Source organism: Salvelinus namaycush, chromosome 38, assembly GCF_016432855.1.
Source record: "Salvelinus namaycush isolate Seneca chromosome 38, SaNama_1.0, whole genome shotgun sequence".
In the NCBI taxonomy this organism is placed as follows: domain Eukaryota; kingdom Metazoa; phylum Chordata; class Actinopteri; order Salmoniformes; family Salmonidae; genus Salvelinus; species Salvelinus namaycush.
This window is the reverse complement of record NC_052344.1, coordinates 15,779,879-15,800,174: the sequence shown is the minus strand read 5'-3', so window position 1 is coordinate 15,800,174 and position 20,296 is coordinate 15,779,879. Positions and strand designations below refer to the sequence as shown.

The window sequence follows — 20,296 nt, the reverse complement described above, 5'->3', positions numbered from 1 at the left end:
CCAGCTGCTACAACATGCAGTGTAGTATTGGAAACATCTGGACTTCTTCCAGATATCTGGGGGAATTGTTATTGAAACATATTCAAAGTCTTGTCTCGAGGGAATGAACCATTTTGAACCATTGTAGGTGTGACTTCACTGAAATATCTCTTCAAATGGACAAACAGAATACAAATTATAAAAACCTATTTTGTGGAAAATGTATATACAGCAATGTACACTCTTCCAAAAGGTTCTTCAGCTGTCCCCATAGGAGAACCATTTTTGGTTCCAGGGAGAACCCTTTTTGGTTCCACGTAGAACCCTGTGTGGAAAGGGTTCTACATGAAACCCAAAAGAGCTCTATCTGGAACCAAAAATAGTTATTTGAAAGGGTTCTCCTATGGGGACAGCTGAAGAACCCTTTAAGGTTCTAGATAGCTCCTTTTTTTCAGTTGCGTCAGTATGTAAATCGAATCATTGTGCTCTCATCCACTGTGCCTCATGGCTCCTAATACGGTCGATATATTGTCTGTTAAAAACGTATAATTTTATTTGTATATATCTCTATAGTATACATTATATGTAATTTGGATGAGGTACAGTTGAAATGTACATAGGTCTACACGTGTTTAATAGCTATCTGAATGTTCCCTTCCCTTCTCACCCTCCCTTGTCCTAATATGATACTCCCTCACCCCTAATGTACAGTAATAATGTTAATGATTTCCTTTGCGCCATTAGTTGATTGTTTAATAGTTCTGGACAGTGAAGCTGAGTGTTAATATCACTGGCCACTCACTTATGAAGCTGTAAAATATTAACCATATTCAGTGGATTTATGGTGCCATATTCAATTTTTAAATCAATTCAAATAAAATGTATGAAAAAAACATTTCAAGCATTTTGTGTCCAGATTATTGAAATGATAGTGGTGTGGAGAAATGTATCACTTGTTAGGTCGGAACTGGAAATTACGCACATTAGGTTTATATTTAGCTTTCATATTAAGCCTCCATAATTTCATATGAACATGCAATGACTTCAATCAGGGTGAGTAAACATCACACATATTTGGACATCATTTCAAACTTTATTTTTTTAAATGTAATCGATAATTAGGACAGGTCAACTCTAGTTGTAAACTACAATAACAGTTTTACTCAGAGTTCAACTGGAGAGCGGGGGAACTACAAAGTGAAGCATAATAGCAGGAGGACCAGAACTAATACTGGACACAACCTCTTACACATTAACAACTGTACAGTACAGTAGCTAATTTATACAGTCATCTGACAATAGTTTACATCTTTCACTGTAGATAACATTAGGAAAGGAATGTCCTTTACATCAATGAGTACTTATGATTCTTATTATTGTATGCCCTCAAAAATTGTTAGAAAAGTTGTTAGCAATTTTGCTGTTGAGGGTACCAGCAAAATAACCTTTAAAACCCCAGTAATGGGTTTTAACTTGAAGCTGCTTTAAATCAAGACATGCAAGAAAGGATTTTTTATTTGAGTGAGAATCATTTTGTACCTCAAACGAAAAGGATGTTATGTAATATGAACAAAAATCCAATATTTTTTTTTTTCAACAATGACCCTGAAAAATGTTAAGGTAAGCATTTTATTAAGAAATGCTTAATTTGTATTATTCACACAGAGTATTAAATCCCCTACAAGATTTTCCTATGAGAAATTAGGAAAGAAATACATTTTATCACTACTATCCAACTCTTTGTTGTGTAGCTGCTACAGGCCCCTATAAACCTACAGGACAAACACATAGGAACCATGTTGAGAAAGGGCAGTATAAGCATCAACTTCCACGTCCTGCTTCCCATGATGCACCACTAATCCATCGGGGTGCGCTCCCTCTTCTTCCCCTCCCGCTTCGGCTTCTTGACATCTGCAAGAACAGGTGGGCATCAGGTTAGAATCTACATCCATACTGTTTCTTACCCTGCAGTCAGAAGGTTTTTGAAGATCATAACCTGCCTTTCAGACAGTCTTCCATGAAAAGTGAATTTGCCCGTTTTTCAGCTATCATCAACCATTTGGGTTTTAGTAGAACTTGTCATTGGTCATCAAACAGGGAATATCTTTTGCTATTTTTATTTGGGCCTTATTAACTGGCACTCCACTTCAAGCTCCTGTCTCGCTCACTCATTCCCTGGGTGTGTTGTTTATCCTACCTGGCCTGAGGAGTGCAGGTTTACTGTGCATGTGGACAAACATGAAAAGTGCTTTATCATCGTCCCACAAGAGTGGCTTTAGTACCTGGCAGCCGTGACAGGAACCACAGTCCATACCCCCCTCTCTGGTCTGATGAACAGGAGCAACATACCACCCCCCCCCCCCCCCCCCCCCCCCCCCCCCCCCCCCCCCACACACACACACACACACCCCCCATACATATATTCTGCTATCTATCCATCCATCTGTCTATCTGTCTGCTTGTCTGTCTGTCTGTCTGTCTGTCTGTCTGGCTGTCTGTCTGTCTGCCTGTCTTTCTGCCTGTCTGCCTATCTGCCCGCATGTGTGTCTGCTTGTCTGTCTGCCGCCTGTCTGTCTGTCTGTCTGTCTGTCTGTCTGTCTGTCTGTCTGTCTGTCTGTCTGTCTGTCTGTCTGTCTGTCTGTCTGTCTGTCTGTCTGTCTGTCTGTCTGTGTTTAGAAGAGCGTGAGGGGGAAAGTAAACAACAAGGAAAAGGCAGGACTCATCTATAGTCTGTTTCCCCCAGGAGCTCCTATCATTGTAGATTACAGGGTGGGATGTTGTTGGTGGGCGGTAACAGACGAGGATGTCAACTGGCTAATCAACACCTGTTTGTTTTGTATCTGATCTAAAGCAAGTTCCCACCTGCCACTAATTTAAGATCCTCCCACGTCAGTTTGTTGATGAAAGCCTTGTCACCCTCTCCAGCTAATCTGAGAAAAACGTCCTCAACATAAACACTCCATCAATACTACTGTACGTTGCTGCTCCACTGCAACATATTAGAACGATTCAAACTGGATTTGAATTTACAGTACATGAATCGATCTATTCACCACCAATGCAGCATTAGCCAATATGCAGTACCAAGCCAAGTCATGTACAGTACAATAAGCCATCAGCATTAAACGGTAACAAAGTCATGTAAACATTGAGGAATCATTTGCTTATCCTTCACATGCCCTTTAATAATCTATGTGAAACATCCTATCAGCATTGGAGAATTAATGTGAAGAATGTGATGATAATCAGCATATAAAGTATTGTAAATCATCCCGATGCTAATCTTTTATCCCTGATAAACAAACATGCAATCCATCGGTAAATACAGAAGTAATGATTACTTACTTGTATAGAATATACAAATCATTAATAAGTGGTTATAAAGGAACCCGTTGTAAGGGTCGATATGCGTCAGGCCAATGCACAGACCTAGAGATGACTCATGATTCACAAGTGTCTAACTGATTGATGATAGCCTACCAGATGTTGCCTGTGCTACTAACTTGCATAATGTGTGTGCAATCACTCGAATCCTCCTCAAATATAATGCTGATGTCAATGCCCCAGGGACCTGCTATCTAATCTATACATTTCTCATAAGCATACGTGTTGCGGACAAGCCGAGAGAGTTCTGTGAGTTTGGAGATTGGGACGTGGGTGTTCATACAAATCCACTGAAAATTGCTCCTCGCTCCATTTGTTTGGGCGGTTTTAATTTGTTTAACTGTGTTTTTGCCTGTGCCTTTGTCAGCACATTTGGCTCCCTAGGGAGACAGAGAGAATCACATTCCCTCTGCGAGCCCTGTCTGTGAGATTGGAGCTCTCACCATGCCGGAGTGCTTTCTGCTGCATATGCACATTACTGTGTACTCTCTCCGCTCTCATTTCTGCCACCGCACTTTTGACACAGACTCATAATAATCAGAGCGGCTCGGAGAGAATATGTTTTGAACCCGGGATGCCGTGAAACAGGCCGAGTGCAATAAGACTGAATTCTGTGTCTGAATGGGCTGTCTTGTACACAAAGACACAACAACACAGCCCTTCTCAGGGGAATGATAAACCGTAAAACAACTCCTTGACGGCAGCCGCAGGGTTTTCATCACTATAAAGCCTTTTGTTTCCCCCCAAATCATCTCTGACATTCTCCGCTCCCCACTGTGGCTCCCCTGCTCATTCTTCTGAGTAAGGAGGGAGGAGAATAGGAGAATCCTACAGGTATTCATAATGTTTCATTTCTGCTTCATTTCTGTCACTCTCTGTTTTCCGGCCTTTCCGTTTCATTCCGTGGGGCCCGTCTCTACCTGAGGTTAGACAAGGGAGAAGCTGACACTGAATCTCAGATCGCTCCCTCGCTGCCTCGCAGCATTGTCTCCTCAAGACTATGGGCCTGACAGATGTTTTCTCCATTGCTCCTGGCAGCAGCAGACAAGGTGGCTGTTTAGAATTGTAAATATGACTGGGTGGATATGGTGGCCCCAGACGGAAGTGAGATAGTCCCTCGCTCTGTAGCCGGAGTTCATTACAAGTCCTCTGATCCCTCCTCTGCCTGGCCTGTAATCCCTTTCCAACACACACACAAACACACACACACACACACACACACACACACACACACACACACACACACACACACACACACACACACACACACACACACACACACACACACACACACACACACACACACACACACACACACACACACACACACCAACAAACATTGTCAGCCTCTGTTTCTCAGTAACCCTTTAGCTTGCCAGGGCTTATCTGTCAAATGACAGACATGGGAAATCATACTCTCAGATAGCAGGTCTTTCTTTTCAACTCTCTCTATTCTTCTTCTCCGTCATCCCTCCCTCCTCCTTTCATACTGTGGTTCTCACCCTCCCCAGGGCAGTAGGCCCAACTTAAAACAGGACTGGCCTCCATCACACAGGATTCATTTGGGAGTATATGATAATTCATACAGGTACAGTGCTATACAGTCCTGCTCATGTGCTTGCGCGCGCACACACACACACACACACACACACACACACACACACACACACACACACACACACACACACACACACACACACACACACACACACACACACACACACACTGTATAGAGATTATGATTAAATGTTAATCACTGAAGAAATAATGTTATTTCTGTGTGTCACCTTGCTATTTCTGTCACTGAAATACATGTGCACTGAAGAAATACACCAACACAAATATGATTTTAATTTGGATCAGATTCCTTACATGTGACATCCTAAATAGGCTTTGCTCGGCTTATGTGAAAGATATTGTCGTTTTTTCGAGAACCATTACCCAAGCCAGGGGTTCCACTCCACTGTCAATCTGACATGTTTTTTCCGTCACAGTGAGAGTCTTACAGTCTTACCAGCTTTTTAGCTTTTTGATTTCCCTAACTCCCAGGTTATTAGGAGGCGAGGGAAACTTGAATTGAACCCAAAATCACAATCAGATTGACAGGACTGCGTGTTTTTCTCTGTCCTCGAGCAGGAAAACTGTCTTTACTGTAAGCAGCCTGCCTGAAACACAATGCTCAGGTCCAGTCGCTCCTTGAGATTCTGTTCTGTTCTGGCCCACCCTCTCATAAAGCAGATTACTGCTGCCAAATCTCCCCTTATTCCAGTTTCACACTCTCAACATATCACCACAGTAGCCTACTTGTCAAAACGCAGTCAGATTGGACACAATGTACACACTAGCCTCATGAGTCCTTTACCGGCAACATCATGGAGCATTCATTAGATGTTTAAACAACTTCTGCTCTCACTTGATTGGTTTTAACAGTGGGAGTCATCAGCTAAATAACGGACAAGTGGGAGTTGTTAATAAAGCCTTTATGTGGGGAAAATAGATGAAAATCTGTGTGTTGGCCTCTACATGTTGGAAACATTCTGTCACTGTATTAATGATGGAGCATTGAACTAAAGCATTCATTTGATTTACTTTCGGAACATTTTGTCAAGTTTGGACATGAGGTATACATCTTATAACAAACTGAATGGCAAAAAATGTCTTATGTTAAACACGGTTTGAGGAATGATAAATGGCAATGTTCATCAGCGCATTGAATGAAGTAGTTAGACAAACAGGGCTAACTGTGACTCACCTAAATATTGAATATGCAATTTAATTGATGTCAAAATGTCATTATTCTATTAAGATACTCATCTAGTTCATTGTATCAGACAGGTGAAATGAACCAAGACTAAATACATTAGAAATCTATAATGTCTGTTGGGCAAATTGCCAACTAAAACCACAATCTGCAATCCTCCATGTCATGTTCTGTGATCAGTAGTTCTGTTTGGACTAACTCACATGACCATCTCAGTCTCACTGCTTTACATAATTGACAGAGAAAAATCGATGTTTCTTGACGTCTGCTATTGTCTTCTTTAAATGGATGAGTCTAGATGTCTACTGGCAGTTACTGAGAGGACGCAGCATTACATGTTCATACTTGACTGCTCAATACTTCACCCTAGTTGAAGACTTATAGAAATCACTCCCACTGAACATTTTAGGCTCAGTGAAGGGGCTAATTCCACCATAGTGGAGCTGGATTAAACAAAGTTTAAATAAAAAAAATTAATAAAAATAATAATAAGTTAATTAGAGTTACCAGCCTCAGAAATTGCAGCCCAAATAAATGCTTCACAGAGTTCAAGTAACAGACATCTCAACATCAACTGTTCAAAGGAGACTGCTTGAATTAGGCCTTCATGGTTGAATTGCTGCAAAGATACCATTACTAAAGGACACAAATAATAAGAAGAGACTTGCTTGGGCCAAGAAACACGAGCAATGACATTAGACCAGTGGAAATCTGTCCTTTGATCTGATGCATTCTGCAGCGACACGCCATTCCATCTGGTTTGTGCTTAGTGGGACTATCATTTGTTTTCAACAGGACAATGACCTAACACACCTCCAGGCTGTGTAAGGGCTATTTGACCAAGAAGGAGAGTGATGGAGTGCTGCATCAGATGACCTGGCCTCCACAATCACCCGACCTCAACCCAATTGAGATGGTTTGGGATGAGTTGGACCGCAGAGTGAAGGAAAAGCAACCAACAAAAGCAGCTCAGTATATGTGGGAACTCCATCGAGACTGTTGGAAAAGCATTCCAAGTGAAGCTGGTTGAGAGAATGCGTGTGCAAAGCTGTCATCAAGGCAAAGCGTGGCTACTTTGAAGAATCTAAAATATAACAAATATTTTGATTTGTTTAACACTTTTTATGCTTATTACATGATTCCATGTGTTATTTCATAGTGTTGATGTCTTCACTATTATTGTACAATGTAGAAAATAGTCAAACTAAAGAAAAATCCTTGAATGAGTAGGTGTGTCCAAACTTTTGACTGGTACTGTATATATATGTTTAGCCTAGTGATATATTGACTGGTACCTACACTATTTCCTGGTATTGTAAGTTAAGCATTCACTAAACATGTGTTCCCTTTGCAGTGGTTTAGCTTACCATTCAAATCCCTCAGGATATACACTACTGGTAAAGACATATATGTACTATATATGTAAATCTATGGCTTTGCTGGTATGCTCTCCCACACTCCCCCTCAGCCTACCTTGCAGCTTGGTCTTGGGGATCTTGCCGCAGGGCTTGGTGGCGCTCACTGTGTTAGGACAGGTGGCATCCATGAGAGCTCGTTTCAGCACCCCTGTCCGGTTCTTCTTCCCCGTCGCCATGTCACACTCTCCCCAGGCCTGGAAGTCATACTTGCATTCACCTACAGAAAGATGGTTACAACAGACATACATGTACAATACAAAACACACATTTTACAGGGTTGTTACAGACATACCTACTGTATATACACTACCGTTCAAAAGCTTGGGGTCACTTAGAAATGCCCTTGTTTTTTAAAGAAAAGCTAATTTTTTGTCCATTAAAATAACATTAATAAATCTTCTTCGGGATTGGTGTCCCTTCCATGGGATGGTTGAGCTAACGTAGGCTAATGCGATTAGCATGAGGTTGTAAGTAACAAGAACATTTCCCAGGACATAGACATATCTGATATTGGCAGAAAGCTTAAATTCATGTTAATCTAACTGCACTGTCCAATTTACAGTAGCTATTACAGTGAAATAATGCCATGCTATTGTTTGAGGAAAGTGCACAAATTTGAACATGAAACGTTATTAATAAACAAATTAGGCACATTTGGGCAGTCTTGATACAAAATGTTGAACAGAAATGCAAAGGTTCATTGGATCAGTCTAAAACATTGCACATACACTGATGCCATCTAGTGGCCAAAATCTAAATTGCACCTGGGCTGGAATAATATATGATGGCCTTTCTCTTGCATTTCAAAGATGATGGTACAAAGAAAATACAAAATAACGGTTGTTTTTTTCTTTGTATTGTCTTTTACCAGATCTATTGTGTTATATTCTACTACATTCCTTTCACATTTCCTTAAACGTCAACGTTTTCCTTTCAAATGGTACCAAGAATATGCATATCCTTGCTTCAGGGCCTGAGCTACAGGCAGTTAGATTTGGGTATGTCATTTTAGGCGAAAATTGAAAAAAAGGGGCTAATCCTTGATCAGAAATACAGTGTAGACATTGTTAATGTTGTAAATGACTATTGTAGCTGTAAATGGCAGATTTTTTTATGGAATATCTACATAGGCGTACAGAGGCCCATTATCAGCAACCATCACTCCTGTGTTCCAATGGCACGTTGTGTTCGCTAATCCAAGTTTATCATTTTAAATGGCTAATTGATCATTAGAAAACCCTTTTGCAATTATGTTAGCATAGCTGAAAACGGTTGTGCTGATTAAAGAAGTAATACATCTGGCCTTCTTTAGACTAGTTGAGTATCTGGAGCATCAGCATTTGTGGGTTCGATTACAGGCTCAAAATGGCCAGAAACAAATAACTTTCTTCTGAAACTCATCAGTCTATTCTTGTTCTGAGAAATGAAGGCTATTCCATGCGAGAAATTGCCAAGAAACTGACGATCTCGTACAACGCTGTGTATGACTCCCTTCACAGAACAGCTCCAACTGGCTCTACCACCTAGCTAATGTTAGTTAGCCACTTAGCCACCTAGCTAACATTCATAACAAATTGGAATTCGTAACATATCATACGTATTGCAGATTTGTAATAAATTATATGAATTGCAATTCATAACATATCATTCGAATTGTAATTTGTAACATATCATACAAAATGGATGGACAGCCACAAATGAATACATACCATATCATACTAATTTGAGTGTCCCAGATTTGTAATTACTATGTTACGTTTACCCCTAAGTCCAGGTTGCTTGTATTATGGTGATTGTAGCACCCAGAAGACATCCCATAGGTTTTATACAGCTGATCAAGCAGAAAACTAAATGTAATTACATTTTTCGGCCTAGAATCAGCAATTAAGACCTGGACCCTCAAGCTCAGAGAGCTGCTGTTCTGGAACATCCTTTCTTTTACTGGAAAAGGGAATTTTTTTATTTTAGTTTTATCCATTAAATAATCTGATCTTCTACTCAAAACACCAGAACCGGTAATATTTGCAAAAATATTTACATTCCAACTATTCTCAGCCCCAGGACTTTCTTTATCAACCACCAACTGGTGCACCATGTTATTAGCCAGTGTATGGATTTCCCTGCCAAGACCGGATTGTCTCCTTTATGCTCCATTTTGCCCAGTTTCTCCACTCTGAAGATTCCATCTGTCTTGCCCATACACAGACAGTCTGGCATTCTCTGCCTTTCAAAGAGGGCCTCCACTCTCTCACTTGATCTTTTATTATCTTTATGGAAGGAAAACATTTAAGAGGTCTACAGGTTGGATTTCATTAAGGATCTTATTTTACATTAGATTCAGTCCTCCTTAAACTCCTTCCACAAGGATGCAGGGCTGTTCCAGGAAAGGATAGCCATCCCCCGTTCTTGTTTGTAAGAATGTGTCCGCATTCGTGTGTGTGTGTGTGTGCGTGTTTGTGTGTCTGTTTGTGTGTCTGTCATCCCTCCATCCCTCTCTCCCTTCCTTTTGTTGGACTCTGACGTAGCTCCCTCTTGGCTGTGACACTCGTTTCCCTACTCCTCTCAGATAAAAGCTTGGGCCGCTGTCACCTGGCTCTGAAATCCCAGGGCACTCGGCTGAGGGGAGCGGAGGGGGGGATGAGGAGGGGTTGACAGGACCATTGTTCTGGGAATTCTACAGGGATCTTCAAAACAGAGTGCTCTAAAAGCGTGTGCCTCTGTACCTATCATTTGGCGTGTAGCATATGTGTAGCATATGGGCATGTGTGAACCTTACTCCTCAGCCTGAAGTGTCTCCACTAGTGCCAGAGAATAGCTAGCTTTTCATGTGGCGCCGACTGGTAAGACACTTCAGGTGGGCGGTCACGTGTGCTAGCAAAGCAGAGATCTTGGGTTGAAGTCTGAGTGTGAGCTGTAAGTTGTGCTCTATAAGCAAGTAGGGAAAGTAGCAGGAAGCCCATGCTCTGTTTGAAGATGACACACATCTCTGCTGTATACACCCAGGCTGTAATTTCCTGAACCATACCATCTTTCTCTGGGGATGTCCATACATGAAAACTGAATTGGAAGCAAAACTGAAATCCTATTCCATTGAGTAGCAGAATGTTTTCCCCTTTAATGGACATGGATACACAACAAAAAGCATGACATAAAATCCCTAGACCAGTCATGTTTGTGCTGTATTATAAATGTGTTTTGAGTCCGCTCCCCATGACCACACTCACACACCTCCAAACTGCTTCTTCCAATTACAGGGGATCTTGCAGCGCTGGGTCTTGATTGTTTGCTTGCAGTCGGTGCCAGTGCGTGTGCCCTCCCTGGTGCCCAGGCCGCAGTCACCCTCGTTGGCCACGCACACACTCCACTGCCACTCCCCACAGTCCGACTTACGCTCCTTCTTCCCTGCAGGATCGCACACACACACACCAACCTTATACTGCAGTCATGTCTGGGACATAATTATGTGGGCTGTAATTAGGCCAGGCTAGAGCTACACTACCACGTGAAAGGTCAAAGTATTCAAATATATAAAGCACCGAGATATGCGTCTGTCATTGTGAGTCTGCAGTGAGCCCCCCTGCTTAAAGTGTATTTATGCACAAATCTGACCTGATTTGAGCTTTGCATCAAATTACCATTCATGCCTTGTAGCGGGTACTGTAATAGGAGACCCCCCTCCATCCACATATCATCTGTCTGTCTCTCTGCTGCCAATCTGCCGGTGTTTCTCACCTTGTTTCTCAGCTTTCCCCCCCTCGCCTGCTGTCACTGTGAGGACCAGGAGGGCCATGACGGCCAGAAGCGTCCATTGCTGCTGCCCTGACATGCTAGGAGAGAGGGAGAACAGACACAGAGGAATAACAAGTACAGCAACATATGTAACTCTGTGGGAGACATTCCATCGAAGGCCTCCCCTTCACCACCCTCTCATTTCTTCACATGAAGGGGCAGACCTGACAAAGAACCACAGCATGCCCCTACTTACATGTATGGTTCACAGTTACAGGTGAAGGCAAGATCAGGCTCTTTGTGGAATAAACGGTTGTTATTTGCTACAATGGCCTGCTGTGTGCTGCACTGTGCTCGTGTCTACAGACGTGTAAGACGACATGGGGAAGTTATCGGCTGTCAGACAATGATACAGACGATTTGGGAATAGAAATAAACCTTTTTTGCATGTACTTTATGAATAGACTAATTGTTTCTCCTCCAGGCGCTCTCCGGCCTCCCAGCGGCCCAATAAAGAGAAGCACCGTTCTAATCGCGGGTGCTGCTGTGCTAGGGAACTCTGGGTGGTGGAATTAGCTCATTCATTCCCTCTTTTCACTTTCCCCCTGTTTATTTTGGAGATACCCTAAAACCCACAGAAGGGGAATCAGCGTGAGATTTAAGCAATTACCGAGCGTCTTGGATGCCAAAATGCTCTACTGTGCCCAAATTACTGCAAAAGGTACAGCCTGGCGGGGAAATCATTTACATTCGGCAATTTTAATTAATCATGAACTGACATGGCTCTTACTGCCGCCCTGACGCACTTGGCCCTGTATTTTTAGTCCTCTCCAGTTTGAGACTGCAGAAGTTGATGCACCCCACGTCTATTAGCGATGCAGGCAAAGTGATAATCAATTTAAAAATATGGCATTCAAACTCTCTCCTATATTTTATTATTAGCCATTATTAATAGAGCGCTCACTGGTTGAATTCACTTCTGCTCTCAGTGCATCTATATTTAATGAGTCTACTCTGAGTTTTAACTCATCTGAACCCTTACAATACAGGGCTTGAACCCCCAACAGTGGAAGCATATGGCATACCCACATTAATTGAGAGGCAGAATAACATTTGATTTGATTTGAGAACCTCTTTAGACAGACTGTTTTCTTGCCAGAAGCAGTTTTGTGTCAGTCAAACTGTTCAGCCAATGGTCCATTCTTCTCTCTATTCCAAGAAAAATCTTGTTAGTCCAACAGCTTTGATCGTTTCTATAAATAGACAACCTGCGAAATCTAAAGTGTTTTCTGAGAAATTCCCCAATCGTACTCCACGTTTACAACCAACCCATTTTGGAAGCTACTACATTGTGACTTCTCAAAGGAGAAGTCTTTCCCTTTAATGATTCATAAGCAGTCTGCAGATGAGTTACAGTCCAGGTGTAGTTGAGGAGGGCTACAGGTTAAAGGGGGATATCAACCTCCTGCAGCGTTCAGTACATTCTTTTCAGACAGAATAGTTTGCTGAGGGGTAGACTACAGGGTTTCCCTCATTGCAATGGAATCAAGTGTTCCTCCTTTCACTCACTGGTGCTGTGCATGAAATATTTACACCAGATCCCTTTCTGTCTCTCAGAGCATGACAACACTTTCCATAATGGATGAATGGATTGATTCAGTACACCTGACTTTTAGATGCTACGTGTGTGTCTCCATTGTAAACTTTTACCAAAAAAATAAAGATGTTTTTGTTGTCACATACACCAGATAGGTGCAGTGAAATGTGTTGTTTTACAGGGTCAGACATAGTAGTACAGTGCCCCTGGACCAAATTAGGCTTAAGTGCCTTGCTCAAGGGCACATAGATTTTCCACCTTGTTGGCTCGGATATTCAAACCAGCAACCTTTTGGTTACTGGCCCAACACTCTAGCTGCTGCGCTACCTGCCGCCCCACTACTACAGAGTCGATTGATAATAGCTGAGTTCTCAGATACTGTACACACCATGCATATTGTAACATACCCAGGATATCGTATGATATTTAACTTGTATTTGGGAATAAAGTTACGATTTTTTGCGGCCCTGAACCCTGTGAAAAGTAATATGGGTTTGACTTCCTAAGGTGCTACTTCACCCGCATTGGCCCATAGTGAGATCCAAACTGAGGTAAATAATCTGACAGAGTAACAGTCAGGAAACATTGAGCCAGATTCTTGAATCAATCCCTGTTCTGTCCACTGCTCAGGAACAATTTCTTCTCACTATCCCTCCCAACACCCATAGATCATTTCAAATAGTGGGATTTATATCTTCTCATATCACAACCAGACACCCTATGACAGTGGGATTCAAAGTTGGGGTCGTGAACCTCCAGTTGGGTGCCAAAATGGTACATTTTTAGTAAAAATAAAAAATAAAAAATAAATTACCAAACAAATAAGAGTACAGATTATTGTATTGTATTGGACAATATACAAACGTTTTTGATAAAGATTATTTGAAAAATACAATTTTCTTGAGTGAATATATTTGTGACTATTGTCCAATGTCCTCTGTCGCATAAGCTAAAGTCTTGCCTGATTATGTATGTCCAGACGTCGATTAACACCCGTTTATTATGAAAATCACATTTATTGACTGTTATTGATGTGGAGATATTGATCATGTGGAATATATTACCTGAATGTGTTTGTACCTTTTTCATACCTTTATTGAAGTTGACTGTCAATTAGGTAATTGGTAGGGTTTGTGATGCATTCTGGGTAATAGGTATTGCTACAATAAGCTTATAATTTCGTTGCTTGTTAGACAAGACATTCAGGTAACAGGTTGGCTTGCTGCCAGTTAGTGCTGAGCGATTAACCAATATATCTGTTATTGTCCGTTTTTTAAACAACTAATTGACCGACATCAGTTCTATTTCATTCTGTTTTTTTCTTTGAGCTCAATAGTCAAATTGCACAATATCTCTATAGATGAATCAGATCCAGCCTGAACTGTGCAATATAGTAGGGAGTTGTAGTTTCCAGCAGGCCAATATTCTACATAGTTTAGCGCGTAAAACATGGTAATTAACTACAATGACTATAATATATATAATATAATTGTCCGGTCTGTGTTTCCAAAGAAAGTACAGTATGAAACTATGCATGTTTCTTTACGCCTGCTACGGAGGAGACAAGAATGTGGTATCGTGAGGGGATGTAGAGATCAGCTGTTGCTTGGCCAGGTATCTCTACCTGAAAATACATTATCAAAGTAATTGATAGTTGGTATTCAGCAGTCATAAAGGTATGCATTATTTACTTTGAGAACTACAAAATAGTGATTTTTGTCAGACAGCATAGGCAGCAGCTCTATAGCGATTAGATAATGACTTGGAATGAATTAAGAAAGTAATCAAATAAAACAAATGTAATATACACAAGAATTGAATTATTTTATTAAAGTAAACTAATATGAATAAATTATGGTTAATAAGTGATAAGCAGTAATGGGCAGTCACTACCATCATGGGACTTTTCATTGTATTCATTGTTTTATTCTGTGTTGTTACAGCATTCAACACAAATAATTGAAACCGAAATCGAAAACCTTTCATTTTTAATGTAACCGAAACCAAACCGACCTCAAAAAGCACTAATGGTTCAGCACTACTGCCAGGTTTCCAGGCATGATTGAAGCCTGTGTTTTCTTTGGTTAGAGATTTATTTGGTTCCCGTCTGTAGATCTGCGTTGTTGCAAAAACAAAATCCATGGTCAACTTCACGGTATTTATTGGTTACTTTTAATTTCAAGGTTATTTGTTGATGTAAAAAATGTAAATGTACCGCTTTTAAGGTTGTCATTAGATTTGGGGTGGGGTGGGGTCGCGAGAAATTATTGTGAAAAAAAGTAGGGTCCCCAGAAATTCTGGTGGGGAAAAAATGGGGTCCAGGCTGAAAAAGTTTGAATACCACTGGAAGCCAAATGAGAAGGTCTAATACGATGAGTCATCACTCCTATCTGTCACAATGAAGTGGGATTCTTTCCTGTGGCGCAGCGGGGAAGATCACAGTGTGGAGTGCTGGGTAGGCGTGTGAGGTCCAACCCCAACCACTCCGTTAGAGGAGGACGACATGGCTTAGGGACCACAGGAGAACTTGCGTTCACCAGCTGCCAAGCAGGCACATGCAGCTCAGTCCTCCTCAGCCCTCGACAGAAACACTGTGGCAGACACAGTCCATGAGCCAGGCAGAATTAGTCCTATCAAACACTCCATTTCCCCATTGATCTGTGAACAGCGGTGGCGCTCAGCGAGGGAAGCAATGGAGGATAGCTAGCTAGACGCTGGGCCTGAAATCGATGGGCCCTCAATGAATCTCCAAGCGCTCCAGGGCTATGCACAAAAGGCTGTGCCACTCAGAGGCCAAGACGAGCCCTGGAGCTCACCACAAACTCCTTCACCTCCATTCCCGCTCCACTCCCTCTCTCATTGATACTGCTTCAATAGTTAAAGCCTCTATTCATATAATCTATTCATATTATCTGATCCTTTCAGTAGCATTTCAACCAAAGAAACGGAGGCAATAAAGTTTTTAGCCGTGGAAGAAAAGAGCCGTTAAAATGAATAAATGAAAAAACAGTAGAAAGAGGAACAACTGGGGGCTGTTAGCTTTCTACTAGCTTCTATTAGCTTTCTAAAGCTACATGCAAAATACTGGACCACAGTCATCTTCCAAAGAACGAAAATGTACACTTGATCTTTTTTTCATGTTTTAATATTTTGAACGGAATAGATGATATGGTAATCCAACCATTACAACTCTCTACTGGTATGACAGAGGGAGATATCCTAACAAATGAGGGGGATTTATGCACTAGCATGCTGTGGTAAGTAGCCATACATAAATAAAACATGCATTGAATTCTATCCTCCTAAAGACTCAGAGGAAAATCCCAATTTTCTTAAACCAGCAAGAATTAAATTATACATAGATCGTATTTAGAGATAAGTGTAGCCTTTCAAAGCATTGTTTTAGGTTTAAATAAACTTTCCGCTGTTCATCCAACCTCAGCCGCTCACAGATGAGGAAAACAAATAGGCCTAAACAAACTTGTGAACAGGGAGAAGTAACTCCCTCCCCTCCCTGTCCTATGCCTAGTATTGTTGTTGCAAAATGTAATGCGTACATGACAATATTCTGTTATCTTAGTGAGAAGGTGACCAACAATAATGGTGTAATGGTGTTTATGTAGGCTAGAGAGATAGTTCTGGAAATGACATTTGTCAGATTACAGAGTCCTGTAACTGGCTGGTCTCTGGTGGGTTCATATACTCCTTAAGACTTCATTGTGATATCTTATTACTTAGCAATATAAAAGGTACAACAACCACTCATGCCTGGTACAGGGCTATGAGAGGGCCAGGAGTCTTTCCTGACTTTGTGAGAAACTCCAGGCCTTATTAAGATCAGGTCATCACATCACTCTCGATGAGGTGACCCCTAGTTTAAAACGTGATGCCAGACTATCTCAAAAGATCACGATTCACTTGTTGGTTTAGCTATTACTTTCTGTTAACTCTTATTGAAAGAGAAAATGAAGTTTGAGTATTCTTCTATTTGTCCTTGGGGAAAGTAGCATGGATATACACCTTTGAGATGTTTTAGTTATATTTTAGAGAAGCAGAAAAATGCTTCATCCAGACACACAGTACATTAAAATGATGTATTTCTTGTGGGTTAGGGTTAGGGTTAGGGTTAGGGTTAGGGTTAGGGTTAGGGTTTGCCTGTTAACACCTTTACACCTTTTAAGATACATTTCTAAACAGATGAAAAACATCTTGACTACGGAGTGCAGTGAAAGACTGGTTGCAAACACAGCCACCAGGTATACAGTATGACCGGAACAACAGTATGACCTGAACAACATAACAGTTGTTCACAAAACCCCAGGAAAACAGATCTTACTGTATTGCTAGATATTGCTGCACTGTTGGAGCTAGAAACACAAGCCTTTCGCTGCATCCGGGATAACATCTGCAAAACTGTGTACGTGACCAATAAACTTTTAAGAAATATCCTGCCCCAAACCTCCACCAGCCAGAGGAAGATAGTCAAAGTCATGGTTAACAAACCTCCACCAGCCAGAGGAAGATAGTCAAAGTCATGGTTAACAAACCTCCACCAGCCAGAGGAAGATAGTCAAAGTCATGGTTAACAAACCTCCACCAGCCAGAAGAAGATAGTCAAAGTCATGGTTAACAAACCTCCACCAGCCAGAGGAAGATAGTCAAAGTCATGGTTAACAAACCTTCACCAGCCAGAGGAAGATAGTCAAAGTCATGGTTAACAAACCTCCACCAGCCAGAGGAAGATAGTCAAAGTCATGGTTAACAAACCTCCACCAGCCAGAAGAAGATAGTCAAAGTCATGGTTAACAAACCTCCACCAGCCAGAGCAAGATAGTCAAAGTCATGGTTAACAAACCTCCACCAGCCAGAGGAAGATAGTCAAAGTCATGGTTAACAAACCTCCACCAGCCAGAAGAAGATAGTCAAAGTCATGGTTAACAAACCTCCACCAGCCAGAGGAAGATAGTCAAAGTCATGGTTAACAAACCTCCACCAGCCAGAGGAAGATAGTCAAAGTCATGGTTAACAAACCTCCACCAGCCAGAGCAAGATAGGCAAAGTCATGGTTAACAAACCTCCACCAGCCAGAAGAAGATAGTCAAAGTCATGGTTAACAAACCTCCACCAGCCAGAGGAAGATAGTCAAAGTCATGGTTAACAAACCTCCACCAGCCAGAAGAAGATAGTCAAAGTCATGGTTAACAAACCTCCACCAGCCAGAGGAAGATAGTCAAAGTCATGGTTAACAAACCTCCACCAGCCAGAGGAAGATAGTCAAAGTCATGGTTAACAAACCTCCACCAGCCAGAGGAAGATAGTCAAAGTCATGGTTAACAAACCTCCACCAGCCAGAGGAAGATAGTCAAAGTCATGGTTAACAAACCTCCACCAGCCAGAGGAAGATAGTCAAAGTCATGGTTAACAAACCTCCACCAGCCAGAGGAAGATAGTCAAGGTCATGGTTAACAAACCTTCACCAGTCATGGTTTACAATGGCTGTGGGTAAAAGTTGTCTCTGTACATCAACCTTGGAGCTATCAAGCTGAGCGGGAGCAAGTCATTACTCATGATCCTCCATCCTTCATTGAGTCTTGTCACCATGTTTCAGTGTCCAGGTGTGTATGTCGTGTGTATGGTGTGTATATTCAGATTTCTCAGTTGGAAAGGTCAGGCAGTGACTGAGTGACTGTATGACTGTATTATTTTGTGACTGGATGACTATTATTTTGTGACTGTATTATTGTGTGACTGTATGATTGTGTGACTGTGTTATTCTGTGACAGTGTGGCTGTATTATTGTGTGAAAGTGTGACTGTGTGCAGATGGGTCTCATTATCTCTACTAACAGCCACGTACTACCAATCTCCAATCTCCAGAGATATCCTCTTATGAACACAAACAGTGTGTGTGTGTGTGTGTGTGTGTGTGTGTGTGTGTGTGTGTGTGTGTGTGTGTGTGTGTGTGTGTGCGTGCGTGCGTGCGTGCGTGCGTGCGTGCGTGCGTGCGTGCGTGCGTGCGTGCGTGCGTCCGTGCGTGTGCGTTGCAAGGTGCCGAATAGAGCAGGATTCTACGTAGCCGAGGCAACAGGCTTGTTTAATGATAAAACACATTAATAATGATGACAAGCAGTGGCTCACTGAGTGCATCAGAGCTGAAAAGACTCAAATGGAAGACATCAAATTATGCGTGAATGCCTCCATTACATTCAACAAATTACATTTAGCATCTAGACACCCACTCTGTATCCCACACCCTAAACCCTCTCCATTTTCTCTTCATCAATCGCTCTCTCTTACACTTTCAAACACACACACACACTATCCAAAGATCCTAGGATCTTTCCCTTGCAAAAAGCATACAGTCCATTAACCACCACCAGAGTATAAACTTTCCAAACAAACAGCCCCTCTTCATGATAAACAATCTCAATGCAAACATCTCTTGTTTAGATCTTTTTCCACTTGACTGCCAGTATATCTGTTGAGCTGTGAGCTGTTTGAAGTAAGACAGATGGGAATCCCATGTCTGTTTTAGAAATGTCTACTCTACCTAAATGTCTCTCAAAAAATGAGCAGTTTTGTGCTCATGGAGATCGTCTCACAACTCTCCAGAAAAAATCGAAGTAAAAAGATTTCCTTTAAGCGTCTCCGTGCACCCCTGCAGGCTAGCGTGCAGCTCGAGCTGCGTTGCCTCAGCAGTTTAGCATGTTACACACTGTTACGGTGCATTACCATTAGTCCTCCTGTCTTCTGCATTCGAAGGCTTTACTCAACAACGATGCCCATGTTTGTTTGTGTTTTGTTTCTGGCTCGTGCAAATTAGCATATTTGATGAATATTCATTTTCAACAGGGACTTGAGAAATATTGAAATATTACAATTTTCCGGAAGCGCTTTTACTCGCTCTTCGTTTTGATCAGAATTCATCATAGTGAGATGGGTGGAAGTCACGCTTGCATTAGCTATGGGATGCCTCTGGCTATTGGAGAGATATCTCTCTCTCTCTCTCTCTCTCTCTCTCTCTCTCTCTCTCTCTCTCTCTCTCTCTCTCTCTCTCTCTCTCTCTCTCTCTCTCTCTCTCTCTCTCTCTCTCTCTCTCTCTCTCTCTCTCTCTCTCTCTCTCTCTCTCTCTCTCTCTCTCTCTCTCTCTCTCTCTCTCTCTCTCTCTCTCTCTCTGGTAAATGCGGAGGACACATTTCGGTTGAATGCATTCAGTTGTGCAACTGACTAGGTATCCCCCTTCCTATCCGTCTTTCATTTCGTCTTGTTTTGGTTCCTTCTTGTTTGCTGGAAGTAGCAGCTTTTTTTGTTCACTTTAGATCCTGTCTCTCTTGCCAGTTCCTCTGATCCCCTCTCACATGCAGGCCTGACTGGCAGCCAAGTGACAGCAGCCTGTCCCTCTAGCCTCACACTGTTAGCACCTCAGTCA

The 20,296-nt window shown here is 41.8% G+C and overlaps 1 protein-coding gene across 1 annotated transcript in view; it reads right to left on the bottom strand.

Moving 5' to 3' along the window:
* Positions 1-1,065: 1,065 nt before the first annotated feature.
* The window catches only part of LOC120032319 (pleiotrophin-A-like), a 48,465-nt gene continuing 29,234 nt past the window's right edge, over positions 1,066-20,296 (bottom strand). Inside the window, exons 2-5 of the mRNA XM_038978364.1 lie at positions 11,275-11,369; positions 10,771-10,944; positions 7,598-7,759; positions 1,066-1,890 (exon numbers count right to left, since the gene is read on the bottom strand). Of these exons, the coding sequence (XP_038834292.1) occupies positions 1,835-1,890; positions 7,598-7,759; positions 10,771-10,944; positions 11,275-11,368 (486 nt within the window). The 5' untranslated portion in view covers position 11,369 and the 3' untranslated portion in view covers positions 1,066-1,834. The remainder of the gene's footprint in view (positions 1,891-7,597; positions 7,760-10,770; positions 10,945-11,274; positions 11,370-20,296) is intronic.